Source organism: Bacillus rossius, chromosome 6, assembly GCF_032445375.1.
Source record: "Bacillus rossius redtenbacheri isolate Brsri chromosome 6, Brsri_v3, whole genome shotgun sequence".
Lineage (NCBI taxonomy): Eukaryota > Metazoa > Arthropoda > Insecta > Phasmatodea > Bacillidae > Bacillus > Bacillus rossius.
The window spans coordinates 17,703,487-17,718,774 of record NC_086334.1 but is presented as its reverse complement, the minus strand read 5'-3'; the positions used below and the strand labels follow the sequence as shown (position 1 = coordinate 17,718,774).

Genomic DNA, 15,288 nt, shown 5'->3' with positions numbered 1-15,288 from the left:
ACTGGCTGTCACCATCTTCCCACGCTCCGTAACTTTCCACGGGAAATCGAGGCCTCCCTGGCCGGGTTGCCAGGGAGCGGAGTCAGTCGCCATCAAGCATTCATTTGCGCCAAAAGCAGCATGTAGTCATCCATAGTTCTATAATCTTAATCTGTTTTGATCCGCTCCACGGCCGGCCCTAAACCGACCACGCGATGTTCCGTGTGGTCCGTAATTAATTAAATGTGGCTCAGGCATAAGCATTTACATGTATTACGTAAGTTCTTTTGTTAAGGGTATCACGCCGATGTGCCCACACTTCACACTTCTTTAACTCCACGAGGAGTATGGACTTCGCCCACGCGGGGCTGCTAGTTGCTAAACGCGTGCAGTGACATTTTATAACGACTCAGTTTTCTGGGACGCACTGCAGTCGTGTGTGAGTTCTCCGGGCACCGGTACCGCCGCGCCCGCGCCCAGCATTTGTGTCCGCTACGCAGCAGCGAGGACGGAACTATGGTAAATATTTCCATCCCAACCTGAACTGTACTTCGGCCACAGATTCACTTTGCCCTTCTTACCAACTCCGTATCGGACTTGTCCCTATGGTGACGATTCCAGTATTAGTTCCGGCCATCAGTCACTTGTGTAATCTGCCCATGCCAAGGGCGTGTTAAGCGGGGAGGTAACCGTCCCGTGTAGTTTGCATAAATCAGTGCCGCCCCTCGAGGGCTGCGTTTGCGGAGATTAAAAGGTAGACGAAGGTACGCCCAGATGGGCACACGACATGACCCAGACTTCATGTTTTAAAAAATCATCTCAGAAAAAGAAACATTAATTAAAAATATGTTAATTAAAAATTAAATGAACGACACTTACTTAAATGAAACAGGGCATCTGCGATAAATCGATGAAAGTCTAAATATTATTGTGAAAAATAAAATAATAAATAATTAAAAAAAAAAAACATTTAAAAATGAACTTAACTGATTAATAAAAAACATGAACAAATACTAATGTATGTCAATTTTATATCTACTTCATTTGAAGAAACTTGATTTTATATTATAAAAAAAGGGGTTGTCTGTAAAGTTGGTTTACGGACGATAATTTTACGTGACGTCATAAGAAAAGATTGATGAAAAATTGCATACTTTTTAATTTTCAAATATTATTTACAGTTTTTGAAAATTTAATTTAAATAGTTTGTGCCGTCCGCCGCGGTCTCGTGTTCGTGGTCGGGCGCAGGTCCTTTTTGGGGTGGCTGGCTTTCTTAGAGATTTCTGTTCCGGGAGGGCGCCAGGCTAGCTCGGTGTCTAATCGTGTGATGGTCGTGGGTTCGTTGCCCCAGCGTGGCCCGCTAGAACCGTCGGCGGTGATGGAATTTGTTTCCTGATTAGGTTGGGTTGTTTAGGTTAATTTACATACACTGTTCTGGTTGTTCTACGGGTCGCACGTCGCGCATGGGACGTGCGGGGTGGACGTTTTATTGTTCACGATTTACACTGGTTCATTACATTGGGCGCGAGGTCTACTCGGCGGTACATGACTGCCAGTGAGGCGTCGGAACACGTAGAAGTTTTGATTACACTATTATTACAATTACACTTGACAAAACGGCACCCTGTGGTGCTCTTACGTACACGACTACACTCCACACGTTATCTGAGAGGGACACCTGCGTGCCTCTACATGTGTTTACTTTTTAATCCCTCACACCAGTCGCAGTTGAGGGAGAGCGTTCGATTAGCGTCGGCTAATCTCGTAATCGGTAAATTGCGACGCGCGGGCCCACCTGTGTGGACCGCGGCTCGCTACTAAATTAAAAACACGTTTAAGCTTGGATGTAGCCTGTGCCTGTGCACTGGGCGATTAACTAAAGTTCTGGGATGGCGGGAGACGGCATGTACCGTATACTGCACGGCCCCACGTAATGCTTTGTGTGGGGCGTGTTAAATTGACGCGGCTGGGTTAGGCCCTACACCGGAAAAGGACCAGGCGCACACGGGAAGTATTTAAAAAAAGGTTTTGGTTGTGACTTTTATTACCGGATGGACGTTCGGTGAAACAAAGAAATGCTGGCTCCCCGTGGGACGTGCGTACGTCCCGGTCCCCGAGTCGATCTGTACTGGCGTGCAGCCCTGGCGCGAGGGGAGTGGTGGGCTCCCTGTCGCGCCAGAGTTTCTAAAGTTCCGTTATTCGTAAAAATCTATATAATTAACTAAATTTAAGTGGCTCTAAATTCACATAATAAAACATAATGATTAATTTAATATCTATATATGTTTTATAAATGACATTTAATAAGTTTGTTTAAAATAAGTTTGAATATTAGAGTCAAGCTGGAGACTGTCTGTTTCTTGATAACTACTCCAGTGGCGAATGATAATGCTAATTTGGGGCGGTTTGCGTTACGTCACACATTTCACTACTGAATTTAGGCTGAAGGCCGCAAGGGTTGCACTCACAGCTGTTTTAGTAGAAAGCTACACGTGAGTGACCCGGGCACTACTACGTCGCACTCTATTAATTAGGGGCTTTTGTTTGTTTCTGATTAAATAATTATTGTGTGGGGAATTTTGTAGGCACGGGGAGTGCGTTGCATGTGTAATTAAAATGGTTCGCTATTCTCTACCTTGGGCTGCGGTTCGCTCACTTGACTCAGGTGGGCCATGGCTAGGGGCGCTTTCCGTTAGCGGAGCCGAGTACTGGCGGGTGCAGGTCGGGCTTTGGGGTGGCCTTCGGCCGTACAATGTCATTTGTTTAAATATAATCACGAACAATTAGTTATAGAAATAAACTGAAATCAAATCAATGTCAATAAATTGTTAATTTGAAATGACGAAATTGGAAAATAAATAAAATTTTTTAAATTGCTGCTTTTAAGTCCACCTTAACTTGTTTTATATTATAGCATGGTGGTTGGCCGGTTCTTGCACGCTTGGCTCAGGCGGAACGTGACGATAAGTCATGCTTTTAGGTGCGTGCAGCCTGCATTTATCGATTTATAAGACGTTATCACGTCAAAATGGTTATTATGATCATATTGCACTGTGGTTTAATTAAGGTCCCTGGGCGCAAGGAAAATAATAGGTATTAATACATGGTGCCTTTGGTGACTAAATACACATATTTTAAAATACATATTTTCTTGTGGGCGGAACTGTGTCCATATTGATTAACTGGGTGTTCACGTGAATACTTGAGAATTGACTTTATGGGATGGTAGCACAAAACACAGGGGTATACTGTTTGCATGTCACATGCGGTTTTGTACTTGATTCGTTTCAGTTTATAGGCAGGTGCCTTCCGTCAGTGGGGTTTGTTACTGGTGGGGCAGGGACTGAGCCTTACTGCTATAGGAGGTACAACTTCAATTAATAATAAATAACAGTAATACTTCAATCTGTGGACGTTTCCAAATTCGTATATTACAATTATTATGTTTACATTTTGTAATAGACATGTTTGGCATTTACCCCACATTTTGACCAAGTTGTTGTTCTCTATGATACCGTATAGAAATTGCTGAGGGAAATATGTCAACACGTGAAATGACACGCTGTTGCTGTTCTGCGTAACTTCAAAATTCGTATTTTGCGATATTTATCGTGTTAAAATCAAATGGCTTCTTCAAATGTTCTCGAGAGACTAGAACTGCGTGCTGTTGAAGCGGAGAAATTAATTGAATCGTTAAAACTGGAGGTAGTATATGTTAACTATAAAATACGACATTGTTTTCATATTTGTTAGGTTATGACAATCCGTGTTTCATCAAAATCAGATTGTTAAGTGTTCTGAAGAATCTTGTGTTAGTTATATTAAAAAGGAAAAGAGAGTTTTCGTGTTGGGCAAATCCATCTAACTGCCCTTTAATAGGAGGTTAATGGAAAAGGTTGAGTTGCTGGTGAGGGATGGAAGGGTGGTAAACTGGGTGGGTGATTTCCTGAGGAATAGAAGACAAAGAGTGAGAGTGGGTGAGGAAAGCTCCGAGGAGGGGGAAGTGACGTCGGGGGTGCCACAGGGGAGTGTGCTGGGGCCTCTGTTGTTCACAATTATGATAAACGATCTGGGGGAGGGCATGAAAGCCAGATGGAGGCTATTTGCAGATGACTGTGTAGTGTATGAGGTTGTGGGGGAAGGGGGATGTTTAACAGAGGACTTGATAAGGTTGGAGCAATGGACGGAGAAAAATGGAATGTCCTTGAATGTTGGTAAGACAAAAGTTGTCAGATTTACAAAGAGGAGGAAAGTCACACGAAATGTATATTACTGGAAGGGGCAGGAGATAAGAGAGGCAGCAGGATATAAGTACCTGGGGGTGACACTGAAAAATGACCTAGGATGGGCGGAGCACATAGAGGGGGTGGTCAGGAGGGGAAGGCAGGCGCTGGGGTTGCTTGGTAGGACCCTGCAGGGAGCTGGGAGGAGGACAAAGGAGAAGGCATACTCCACATTGGTCAGGCCAATGTTGGAGTATGCGGCGGCGGTCTGGGACCCCTACCTGGTGACTGAGGTGAAGGAGCTGGAAGGGGTGCAGCGCAGAGCGGCTAGGTGGGTGATGGGAATGTGGAGAAGGAGGGAGGGGCAGGATGGGAAACTGCATAGCCCAACGGAAATGATTAAGGAGTTGGGGTGGGAAACGTTACAGAGGAGAAGAAGAGTGGAAAGGTTGGTCAGGATGTTCAAGGTGCTGAAGGGGGAAGGGGGATGGGGGCAATTGGGAAGCAAAGTACATAGAGGGGAGTACAGAGGACGAAGAGACCACAGATGTAAGCTCCAGAGGGTGTGGAGGCGGACAGAGAGAGGGCGGAACACCTTCCTGGTGAGGACGGGGAGGGAGTGGAATGGGCTGGGGGAGGAAATGGTGGAGGTCAGGGATGGGAGGGAGCTGAGGAGAAAGCTGATGGAGGGGGGGGGGGGAGAGGGGAGTGAGTGGGAGTTCTTGCCACCGGGTGAAAGCCCAATTGCAGGTTAAGTAATAATAAGTCCTTTTTTTGAAATTAGTTTATGAAATACAGAGTGAATTAATGGATAAAATTAGAAGCAGCCAGAAAACATAGCATCTTTATTGTTTATTAAGTTATTGCTAGAATAACTCGTAACCTTTACAATTACTCAACATAATGTAATAAATAAAGGGTAAATATGTAGAGTAGCGGTATATGCCAAAAAAAATGCTAAAAATCCGAAAATACTTTTATTCTATGCTCTTTCACTTCCTCTTTTCAAATCAACCGGCGGAGATAAGAAATTCCAAATACTTTAGGAGATATTGAATTTTTTAATTTTGAACATGTAGAGTAGCGGTATTTGCGAAAAAAAAATTCTAAAAATCTGAAATTACTTTTATTATCACTTCCTCTTTTCATTAAAACCGGCGGAGATTAGAAATTCCAAATACTTTAGGAGATATCAAATTTTTTAATTTAGCAATACAACACCTGTACAGCCATTTGAACGACGCCATTTTTGTTATTTTGCCGTGTGTTCGTGAATGCGTAATAAATAAAATGGTCGATTAGTTCAGGTCAGTTACATTATTAATGCTTTCAAACTAAGCGGACATAAAAAATAATGTGAATTAATTTTAATGGCTGTTTAGTTTTAAAATATTTATAATGTAACTGACCTGACCAAACAAACCGTGACAAAGGATAATCAGTAGGAACTAAAATGGTCGATTATGTCAGGTCAGTTACATTATGAATACTTTCAAACTAAGCGTACGTTAAAAATAATATGATTTAATTTCAATGGTTCTTTAGTTTTAAAGTATTTATAATGTAACTGACCTGACCTAACAAACCCGGACAAATGATGAACATTAAGAACTCACGTAAATTTTTTTGTTACTTATTACTTGCGCAACAATATCCAAATTAAAAATAAGACTTTAAAATTAGAAACGTTAAAAGCCCACCTAAGTTGGAGGCGGGTACATTTCCTTTGCCATTAGAAGGAAATGATGTAGTCGTTCGCCTACGTCGCGATACCTCTCACGGAACATTAATAAATAAATAAATAATCACGTATTGGTTCATTTGAATACTGGCCAATTACGGAACTGTCACGTGACAAAATTGTCCAATAAGAAATATAAATATACTCGTAAACAAGAAACAATGGTAATCGCAGCATGAATACGCAGGTATTGTGATGAAAATTAAAAAATTCGATATCTCCTAAAGTATTTGGAATTTATTATCTCTGCCGGTTGATTTGAAAAGAATAAAAGTATTTTCGGATTTTTAGCATTTTTTTTCGCATATACCGCGACTCTACATATTAATAAATAAAGTTCTAAATACTCTAAATTTTCTCAATGCAAGATACTGCTCACCAAATTTTATCCGTAATAGTTCTTTATGTAGCTGATAACGTAAATGGTATTTTTTGTAGTAATTCTGTATCACACATCTAAGCTTATGTCCTTTATTCGTATATCGAAACTGTTTCCCCAGTTGTCACTGCCCTACTGTTTACTTGAGAAAAGCTTAAATCCTATGGTTCTTCATAGATCCTTAGATTACAGCTAGTCAAGGCTTTCTAAAAAACAGGAATGTTTAATGTCAGTACATTGTGCACAGGGTCAAGACAGTTTTCTACCCTAATTGTGTGTAATTAGGGTGGAAAACAGTCTTGGCCCTGGTCGTAACATACTGACATTAAACATCCCTGTCTTTTAGAAAACAGTCTCGGCTATTCTGTATTACTAAGGATCTCTGGAGAACCACAGGATCAAGTTGCAGCTAGTATCAAGTAAATATTAAGGCGGTGACAACAATCAGGCCAATCTGTTGAAAACAGTCTCGGCTATGCTAAGTACAATTGCGGTGACCAAGTCACTGCATGGACTGCCTGATGTATCCTAGAAACGGTAATTTCTTAGAAACCAAGGAATTTTGAAACACTCTTTTCAGGGTTAAGTTGGGGAACATCTGAAGTTTTCAAAAACACAACAAACACATCATTTGGAATTTTATAATTTTTGATGAGAAAGCCTTGACCCTTACAATTTACCTGCTGTTTTAATTTAGTGTGTTTCTATATCCTGGCCAAACAAAAACTCCGATATCACAATACAATAACAAATAATGTCATATCTTGATTAAATTTTTTTTAATATTCATTTTATGATCATAAATCTTTGTTAAATCACAAGGTTTTTGCTATGTTAAGGATGTTTCAACATAATTAATTAAAAAAGAAAGCATCATTTACTGCAAGATCAAAATATACAGGATAATGGGATAAACTTTGATACATGATACAGAACTTTTACTCTGATGGAGGTGAAATAAGTATTATAACTTACTTTTGACAGTACCCGAGTTAGAATCTCAATCCATCCTTATTTTGGTTTTACCTACGTGTTTTTCAAAATAACTGCAGGCAAATGTTGGGACAGGACCTTACTACAGGCCAGGATCGAATCCTATCTGTTGTGCCTGAATTGTGTTGTATAATGTCAGTCTCAAATGACTTCGGCAACAAGTCGTTAAATAAAATAGTTAGACATTTTTACCTCTTCCTTGCCAAGATTTTAAATCATTTTATTCTAAACCTTGAAAAAGAATCAGTTCCTATAGTTGTAGGTATCACATTTAAAAAAAACTTAAAAGTAAAAGACCCGTGGAATCTTTTTCACTGTTTTCTGATAATAACAATAATAATGTAGCTGTGTTCATTTTACTAATCAGAATATTAATTAAGGTTGCAGATATAAAGAAGTCATCATCATCACTAGGCAGAGTTAAACTAGAAGTAGAAAATGAACGTCTGAGGAAAGAAGTTGAAGAATGGAAAGATAAACTTATCAAGTTGGAAGTAACTAATGGCAAGCTACAGGTAACCTAAAATACTTGTTATTTAATACAGTCATGATGACTTCATACTTGTATACCTATATAATAAATACATACTGATGAGTACCGATGATTATATCTTGAATCTGATGATCTTTTTCCTGGCTGGGGTAGAGATTTTGTTATAGAATAAGGATGTTGGTACAAATGCCACGGATTACGAGACTCGGTAACACAGAATCAATGTCATGTGCACGTGCTCTGTGTTAGGTCCTGTTGTTCATAGGGCACACCTTACGTCTCAGCCTACATTACACACTTTTACATAGTTGATAAACGATAGAATTGTGCATAGGAATTGTATGCTGGATTTATTAAAACATTAGGGAACGGCACTGAAGTACATATTATACAGTGATTCCAAAAAAACATATTAATAAACTCGTCCCAAGACTTGGTGCCGCTGCAGAGTGACGGGATGATGGAAGGGCTATCGTGACTACGAATAAGCGTTGTGTAATGTGTTGATACCAGTATGAAACTAAATCAGAGAGTTTTATCTTGAGGATGCAATCTAAACTGTCCTATTCCCTTGGAATTTTTCAGGCAACTGAGAATGGAATATCATCCCCACTCTAGCGATGCAACCTTGTCTTCACCAATGACTTCTGTTCGCCTTTAGGTGACCTCTGTAACGTTCTAGAATAAGTGAGCAACATTGAAAATACAAATTAATTTAGTGAAACTTAAAAAGGCTACTATTTGCAAAATAAAGCAGTTCCATATGCTACCACGTGAATAAGGAATATGGTAACACTAAAAAACTGTCATAAAAATTGGAATTTTCAAGGTCTATGTCATGTAACTAGTATCATATTTAAAAGTTATCAAAAGTAGTGCAAGTAGTCCTCGTGTAAACTGGTTGTCAGGGTGAGTAAACAAACATCATGTGTTGCTTTGTAAGTGGCATTGGGAAATGAGTTAATTGGTATCACTTTTGAGAAATGTCAAATTGCAAACAATTTACTTGACACAGACTACATCACGGGTTACACACATGGTTGAGTTTATCCAGGGCTGCTGCAGGACTGCTGGTAACAGTCCAACCTGCACTAAAGTATCACATCTACTCAAATTTAAGACACCATCGATCCTTACTTTCTCTGAAAGAAAATGTTTTTTCTAAAATAATTAAGATGTAGATCTGTTTTAATTTAAGTTGATTGGTAATGAATGGTGGCTCATATTTTTATCTTAAATGGTGGCTCATTTCTTTATCTTAAATGTAGTTTACTAACCTAAAGTCGTTTGTGCACTGGCTGTATAAGTCTTTAACCTTAAGTAAGGAGTGTTTGTTCTTTCCTGTGTAAATTACTCTGTGTTATTCCAAAATGGACAGGAGCCTCGCTTTCATAATGTCGTGCCTGTGATTGTCTACATTATGTGTTGACAGTTGACAAAGCTGCCCTGTTTCTTGTGTCATTTACTGAATTACTGGCTTGCTAAATAATTTGTTCTATCTGTACATACTACGAATATTTATGAGTTTACCTGTAGGTGTAGGAAGTCATCACTAATGTATGCTGCACCCTATTTTCCAATATCAAAAAAACTTAATAAATTGGTGCATTGTAGATTACAACAAACTCAGAAAATATGATTTCATCAGTTGTTAAGTGCATCCCATTCTATGAGCTCTAAATGCATATTGAAATCAAATAAATTCAGTATTTAATCAAACCAACAAAAGAATTTGCTGATTTGCATACCATTTTTGATAATTTTAAAAATATAAAAGCTGATTCATTATGATTATTATTTAAGAAATTTTCTGTATATTGATATAAGAAATTTTCAGTAATTGTTTTAGTTTTTAAAATTGAAATGGTTTCTTGGTGCATATTGTAAGTACATATTTTGTTTATGATAATAGTAGTGATTAATATTATTATTATTTTTTTCCATTTTGTTTCCCGCCAAAGATCCCGCTGCCATCTCAAAATGGGGTTTCGACAGCAGCTTGTGGTGAAAGACTTCCACAGCAAAAGGAACGGACTGGCAGCTCGGAAGTGAAAGTCAAGCCCCCAGTCGAGGACGCGCCGGTGGAAAGTAAACCCGAAGATCGAAAGAAGAAGGAGAAGAAGCAGCAAGTCGGCGATGAAAGTAAAAAGGGCAAAGCCACAAGCGAAGAGCCGCCTGTGGACGTGGGACGGTTGGATTTGCGCGTGGGACGAATAGTGGAGGCGAAGAGACACCCGGACGCAGATTCGTTATACCTGGAGCAAGTTGACGTTGGAGAAGAGAAGTGCCGCACCGTGGTGAGATTTAATTTTTTGATGAAAGTGTTGAAACTGTGCATATTTAAAGTCAGTTATACTTAGTAGAATTTGAACAATTATATACTTATACACTATGTGGATTGTGTTTAATTGAACAGATATCTGCAACCACCACAAAACTCATTGCTGTCTTAACATGATTTCTTTGAAATATTAAGGTTACATAGCAAATGTATGGAAAATAAGGAAAAAAGAAAATGGAAAATAACAAAATAATTTTATGACTACAAGATTTGCTGTGGTTTTAGATCTTGGTTTGGTAATCATTGTAGATATGCTTAGTGTGCCATCTTGAATACTTTTTATGTTATTTGCAATAAACTAGTTGTTCAGCTCCAATTTCAAAGCTGTACATAACGCACCAGCCTTGTGGAGCACTTGTGGACCATACGTCAGTTTGTATGTTTTCAACTTGTTTTTTCGTGATGAACCTGCAAGGGGATTTTGTCAGTCGTATTCTGACTCTCTCTTTGTGATTCTTAGCCAGTATAAATTTCCCATTCTTTACATGTTCTGCACTTTGTAACTTTTTTTTACCTGGTCTCTCTAGAAGCGAAGGGAGGGGGGGGGGGGAACCACTATATTTTAACATTAAATTAACATGTTGAGTGTAATGCTCTCTGTATACAAATGGAAAGAATTAACTGTACTTCATAGAAACTTTTTTTCAGCAAAAGCAAATTTAGATAATAGTATTGTTTATTTTCCTAAAATGAGGACATAGCTGGGAAAAAAAAACAATAGTAATTATAAAACATAAGTACAATAAGAGTCAACAGTATGGATTTAAATTAATTAATGCATTCCAGATGGCATTCCTTAACGTACCATGGAAACTTTGAGAGTAGGTAGAAACAATATGGCAAACCTTTTAGGGCCCCGCCTACCCGGGCACACATACGGTGTGTAGAGCTTCAGAAAAACACCAAGTAATTATGAAACTGCTCTAGGTATCAAAAGTAATGTCTGTTTATGAAAAGCATTTAAGAATAGTATATATATTAAGTAGTTTTGTTTCCATATATTTTTTTTTTTAAATTAGTTTTAGAGTGCTGAAATCGTCAAAATGTTATGTTTTCTGAACAATTTTTAGGCATGGTAGAGATTCTTGAAAGCACTCAAGGGCCTCGCATCACACCATCATCTTCATTCCTCCACCACATATGGTTATGGCTACCACTCAGATCTCATAGATGGCCTATGCATAGGGACCGGAAAAATTCGTGGGTTCAGTGACCTGTAGGATGAACTCCATAGTTCTACGTACACTTGGGTAAATGTCGCCCACTCATTGGCTGCTGTCTTGTGAGACATCCCAAGGTAACAGCCTGAGATTCGATACAGCTTTGGTTGTGTGTTTCTCATTGGCCCAGAGTCATCCAGGAGAGTTGTGAGCCAATAGCAGAGGCAGCATTGAGGTATAACTAGAGACCGGAAAAATTCGCGAATTAATTTCGCGATAGGCTAAAATACAAACAGTTATACCTCAGTGCTGCCTCTGCTATTGGCTTACAACTCACCTGGATGACTCTGGGCCAATGACAAACACCCGACCAAAGCTTTATCAAATCACAGGCTGCTACGTTGGGACGTCTCACAAGACAGCAGCCAATGAGTGGGTGGCATTTGACCGAGTGTACGTAGAACTATGGAGTTCATCCTGCAGGTCATTGAACCCGCGAATTTTTCCGGTCCCTAGGTATAACTATTTGAATTTCAGCCTATTGCGAAATGAATTCGCGAATTTTTCCGGTCTCTACCTATGCATGATGAGAAAACTGCGCACTAGTTCACACCCTTGCAATACAGCGAGTGTCGTGCTTGTCATCCCGCCTCACCAACTGACTAAGCGGGCCCCTCACACAAGAAGGGCACGCCTCCCGCCGACACTAGTGTGATGCTGTCCCAGGTCAGCGGTCTGGTGAAGCACGTGCCCTTGGAGGACATGCAGGGTCGCATGGCGGTTCTCCTGTGCAACCTGAAGCCGGCCAAGATGCGGGGCGTCACGTCCGAGGCGATGGTGATGTGCGCCAGCTCCCCGGACAAGGTGGAGATCCTGGCGCCCCCGGGGGGCAGCGTCCCGGGAGACCTCGTGCACGTGGAGGGCTACCCCCGAGCGCCCGACCTCGTCCTCAACCCCAAGAAGAAGGTGTTCGAGACGGTGGCCCCCGACCTGCTGACGGACGGGGCCGGAGTGGCCACGTACAAGGGCGTGCCTCTCGCTGTCCCAGGGAAGGGTGTGGTGTCGGCTCCCACGCTCGCGGGCGTCCATATCAAGTAGAGCTTTACTCGAGGGGGATGGTTGGGAACCTAACATTTCCTACGTCAAAACAATATTTTTATTGTTTCGCTGAAATATATGTTGCACTAAATTTAACGGAATGCCTGGAGTTAAGAGCGATTGGTTGCGACAAATATTTTTTCCGTATGAAGTCATTGAGGTTCAGTAATAACTCTCTTGCTTCAACACCCATTTTGGATTTTTGGTTCCTCGCTGATTCCTGATCTTCATGAATAAATATTTCGAAACTAAGACTATGGAAGTAAACTTGTATGCATTACCCAGTTTTTCAAAGACAGAAATTGAACTTTAAATGAGTAACAATAATGCTATTACAAGGAAAAAATTTGAATTGTAAATATTTGTCTGACTTTTTTTTTTATAAATATTCAGATGTAATGTAAAATATTTACTGTGCAAAAATTCAAAATAGAAAGTTATTACTAATTACATAGTAATGCTTGTATAGTGAAACCATTGTGGGATTTGCAACTAAATTAAAATAATGTCAAAATGCAGTAACCCAATGTGGATTGTTATGTAGAATGTTCACATGCTGGAAAATCAGGGCAGTTGGAATTGGACAGGGAAATTTAGAGTATTGAAATTTTATTTTTATTATATATATATTTATTTATTTATTTATCATTGAAATTCAAACTACACTTTAATACCTATGAGGTATCTTTCTGTAAGTGTATCAATAACCAAAATGCCCGGTAAGGTAAAATATTACTGATCTAAAATTACTGTTCAGGCAATATAATCACTTAACTGAAAAGAGTGCCAAATTAATTTAGTTGTATGTACCGAAATCTTCGAATTAAGTACTACAATATTAAAAGGAAAATATTTCAAGAAATATAATTAAATGTTAAGCAATATACAACTAATTAATTAATTGTATTCAAAATTAATGGTTGATACTTAAATAATACGAAAATTAAAAAAAAAATTTCCAAACAGTAATTAGCCTCAGTAAACAAATCTATCTCATTTAAAATAGCACTAAGACTAATTAAACAAAATTTGTCAGGACTTCTGAGGGAATATACTAAGTTTATCAGGAATAGTTGTGCAATATACAAAGTTAATCTAAGTTAAATTTAAATTATGAATTATACAAACTTTAATAGAAATCAATGATAATATGAAGAATTTTGGATTCAACTAACCTATTTTGCAATATTAATCTATTACTAACTAAACACACATATACCTGAAGCAGCAACGCATCATCACCATACATACAATTGTAGAAATATCGAATCAATACCAAAATCTTAAAAATATTAATTTTTGTAGTCTTTTATAGCAATGAACAGAAGCTGATGAACTTGAATGTTGATTCAGTCCTGTAGTAGTATACGTTAAGAGTTATTTTAAAAGCAGCGAATCTTCATCTAGCTAGTAATCGTCTATTAATGTTTTTTTTTACAAGTGTCAAATTCACATTCTTCAATATTGCTCCGTAGATATCCCTTTAAATTCGGTGTAGGACTTTAATTAATAAATATATTATCACATTAAAAATGACAGTTCTTTTCAGCCTTCTAAATTAAGTATTTGTTACAAAACTCAATGTTCTTAATAATCACTTTCATTTATTTGTCCTTGCCCTTGTTTTTAAAAACTAACACATTTGATTACAAACAGGATTTAGCCTATATAAAAAAAATCATACAAGTTTCCACAGAGATTTTATGCACAAGCATAGAGATAGAGTAATGCTGTAATTTATAATAAAAAGATTATAGCTGCTGTTATCAAAAAAATTACTTATTAAATTTTCTATCGACAAAATACAGTACAATTTCATTACAGTATTTTCGTTAAATTCTGGAAAAGTCATACAAATTTTCCAGTGATTATTAATTTGAGGGGAAAATGTCATGCTCCAGTTTGCCCAGACTTTGAAAGCATTCCTTTAGCTATAAAAAGTTGTAATAATTTTCACTGTTGTTTTGTAATTCTAGGCCAGATTATGGGGATGGTGGAAGCAGAATTTTCTTTATTTCTCTATGAAAAATTTAAAATAGGTATTTTAAAAAATAAGTCAGAGAAAAGAGGGGAAATTTTATTACAGATTTGTGAGAATATCATCGTTAAGCTGAACCTTATATGTATCTGTATTTAAAAATGACTTCAAGTGTAATAATATTGTCAACAGTCGCAGCCGAAAAATTCTGTTTGTGTGTTCTCTGCGAAGACATATTTTCAGTGACAAACAATTCCAAATTGTTATGATCTTAAACTTTTGAAACTAGGATAGCACCTTTCAGTTCCTATCCACCCCTTCCCCTGTGATGCTGGTATGCAATGAGGCAGAGGCCGATTCATCATGCTTGGTTTGTGTTGTGCAAAATACTCGGATCCCCTACTCTACAGTGTGATGTGCAGGGTAAACTGAAGGCTTGTTATTTATATTTTTCACGTCCAATTTTAATACTGTTTACAATTTACTAAAAGCAAAAGTGTATTTTGTGCCTTTACCATGCCTGTATTAAGTATGCAAATAAAAATACGAAATTTTTCAAATTCTGTTTGTTAATTTTTTTTTTTCAAACACTTTTTATGAGTTAATGCATGCAGCTAGTTGGACTGCAAGGTATCAAGTGTCGAGAAAGGCGTTTTTCAAGGATGTGTGTAATTGTTTTTTTGAGAAAAAATTTATTTATGATGCAGAAAGTATTCCTTGTTAGCTTTACTCTCTCTCACCATCTGTGTCTCACACCCCTTCTAACCTGATTATTTACAATCCCTTTAATGCACTTATTTGCTGCTGTGAAAACATTGCATCATAAATCTGTCTGTCAGCTCTCGTAGCAAGCTCTCCCAAACAAGTGGGCAACTAACCAAGAATAATAAGACTGGTTTTAGA

General features: G+C 38.4%; 1 protein-coding gene across 2 annotated transcripts; it reads left to right on the top strand.

Moving 5' to 3' along the window:
- The first annotated feature begins 3,482 nt into the window (after positions 1-3,482).
- On the top strand, positions 3,483-14,945 carry LOC134532743 (aminoacyl tRNA synthase complex-interacting multifunctional protein 1). 2 transcript variants are annotated; one of them, XM_063369554.1, is made up of 4 exons: positions 3,484-3,684; positions 7,696-7,830; positions 9,770-10,105; positions 12,036-14,945. In XM_063369554.1, exons 1-4 carry the CDS (start codon positions 3,604-3,606, stop codon positions 12,405-12,407), a joined length of 924 nt encoding a protein of 307 aa, XP_063225624.1. In that variant the 5' UTR covers positions 3,484-3,603; the 3' UTR covers positions 12,408-14,945. The 2 variants fall into 2 exon arrangements, with proteins under 2 accessions (XP_063225625.1, XP_063225624.1); XM_063369555.1 differs by lacking the exon at positions 7,696-7,830 and having other exon boundaries at positions 3,483-3,684.
- Positions 14,946-15,288: the final 343 nt, after the last annotated feature.

Bases quoted from the DNA above. Each gene is read 5' to 3' on its own strand.
- LOC134532743 (XM_063369554.1), top strand. From the start codon at position 3,604: ATGGCTTCTTCAAATGTTCTCGAGAGACTAGAACTGCGTGCTGTTGAA. The intron at 3,685-7,695 runs GTAGTATATGTT...ATATTAATTAAG, and splicing joins TTGAATCGTTAAAACTGGAG to GTTGCAGATATAAAGAAGTC. The intron at 7,831-9,769 runs GTAACCTAAAAT...TTCCCGCCAAAG, and splicing joins TAACTAATGGCAAGCTACAG to ATCCCGCTGCCATCTCAAAA.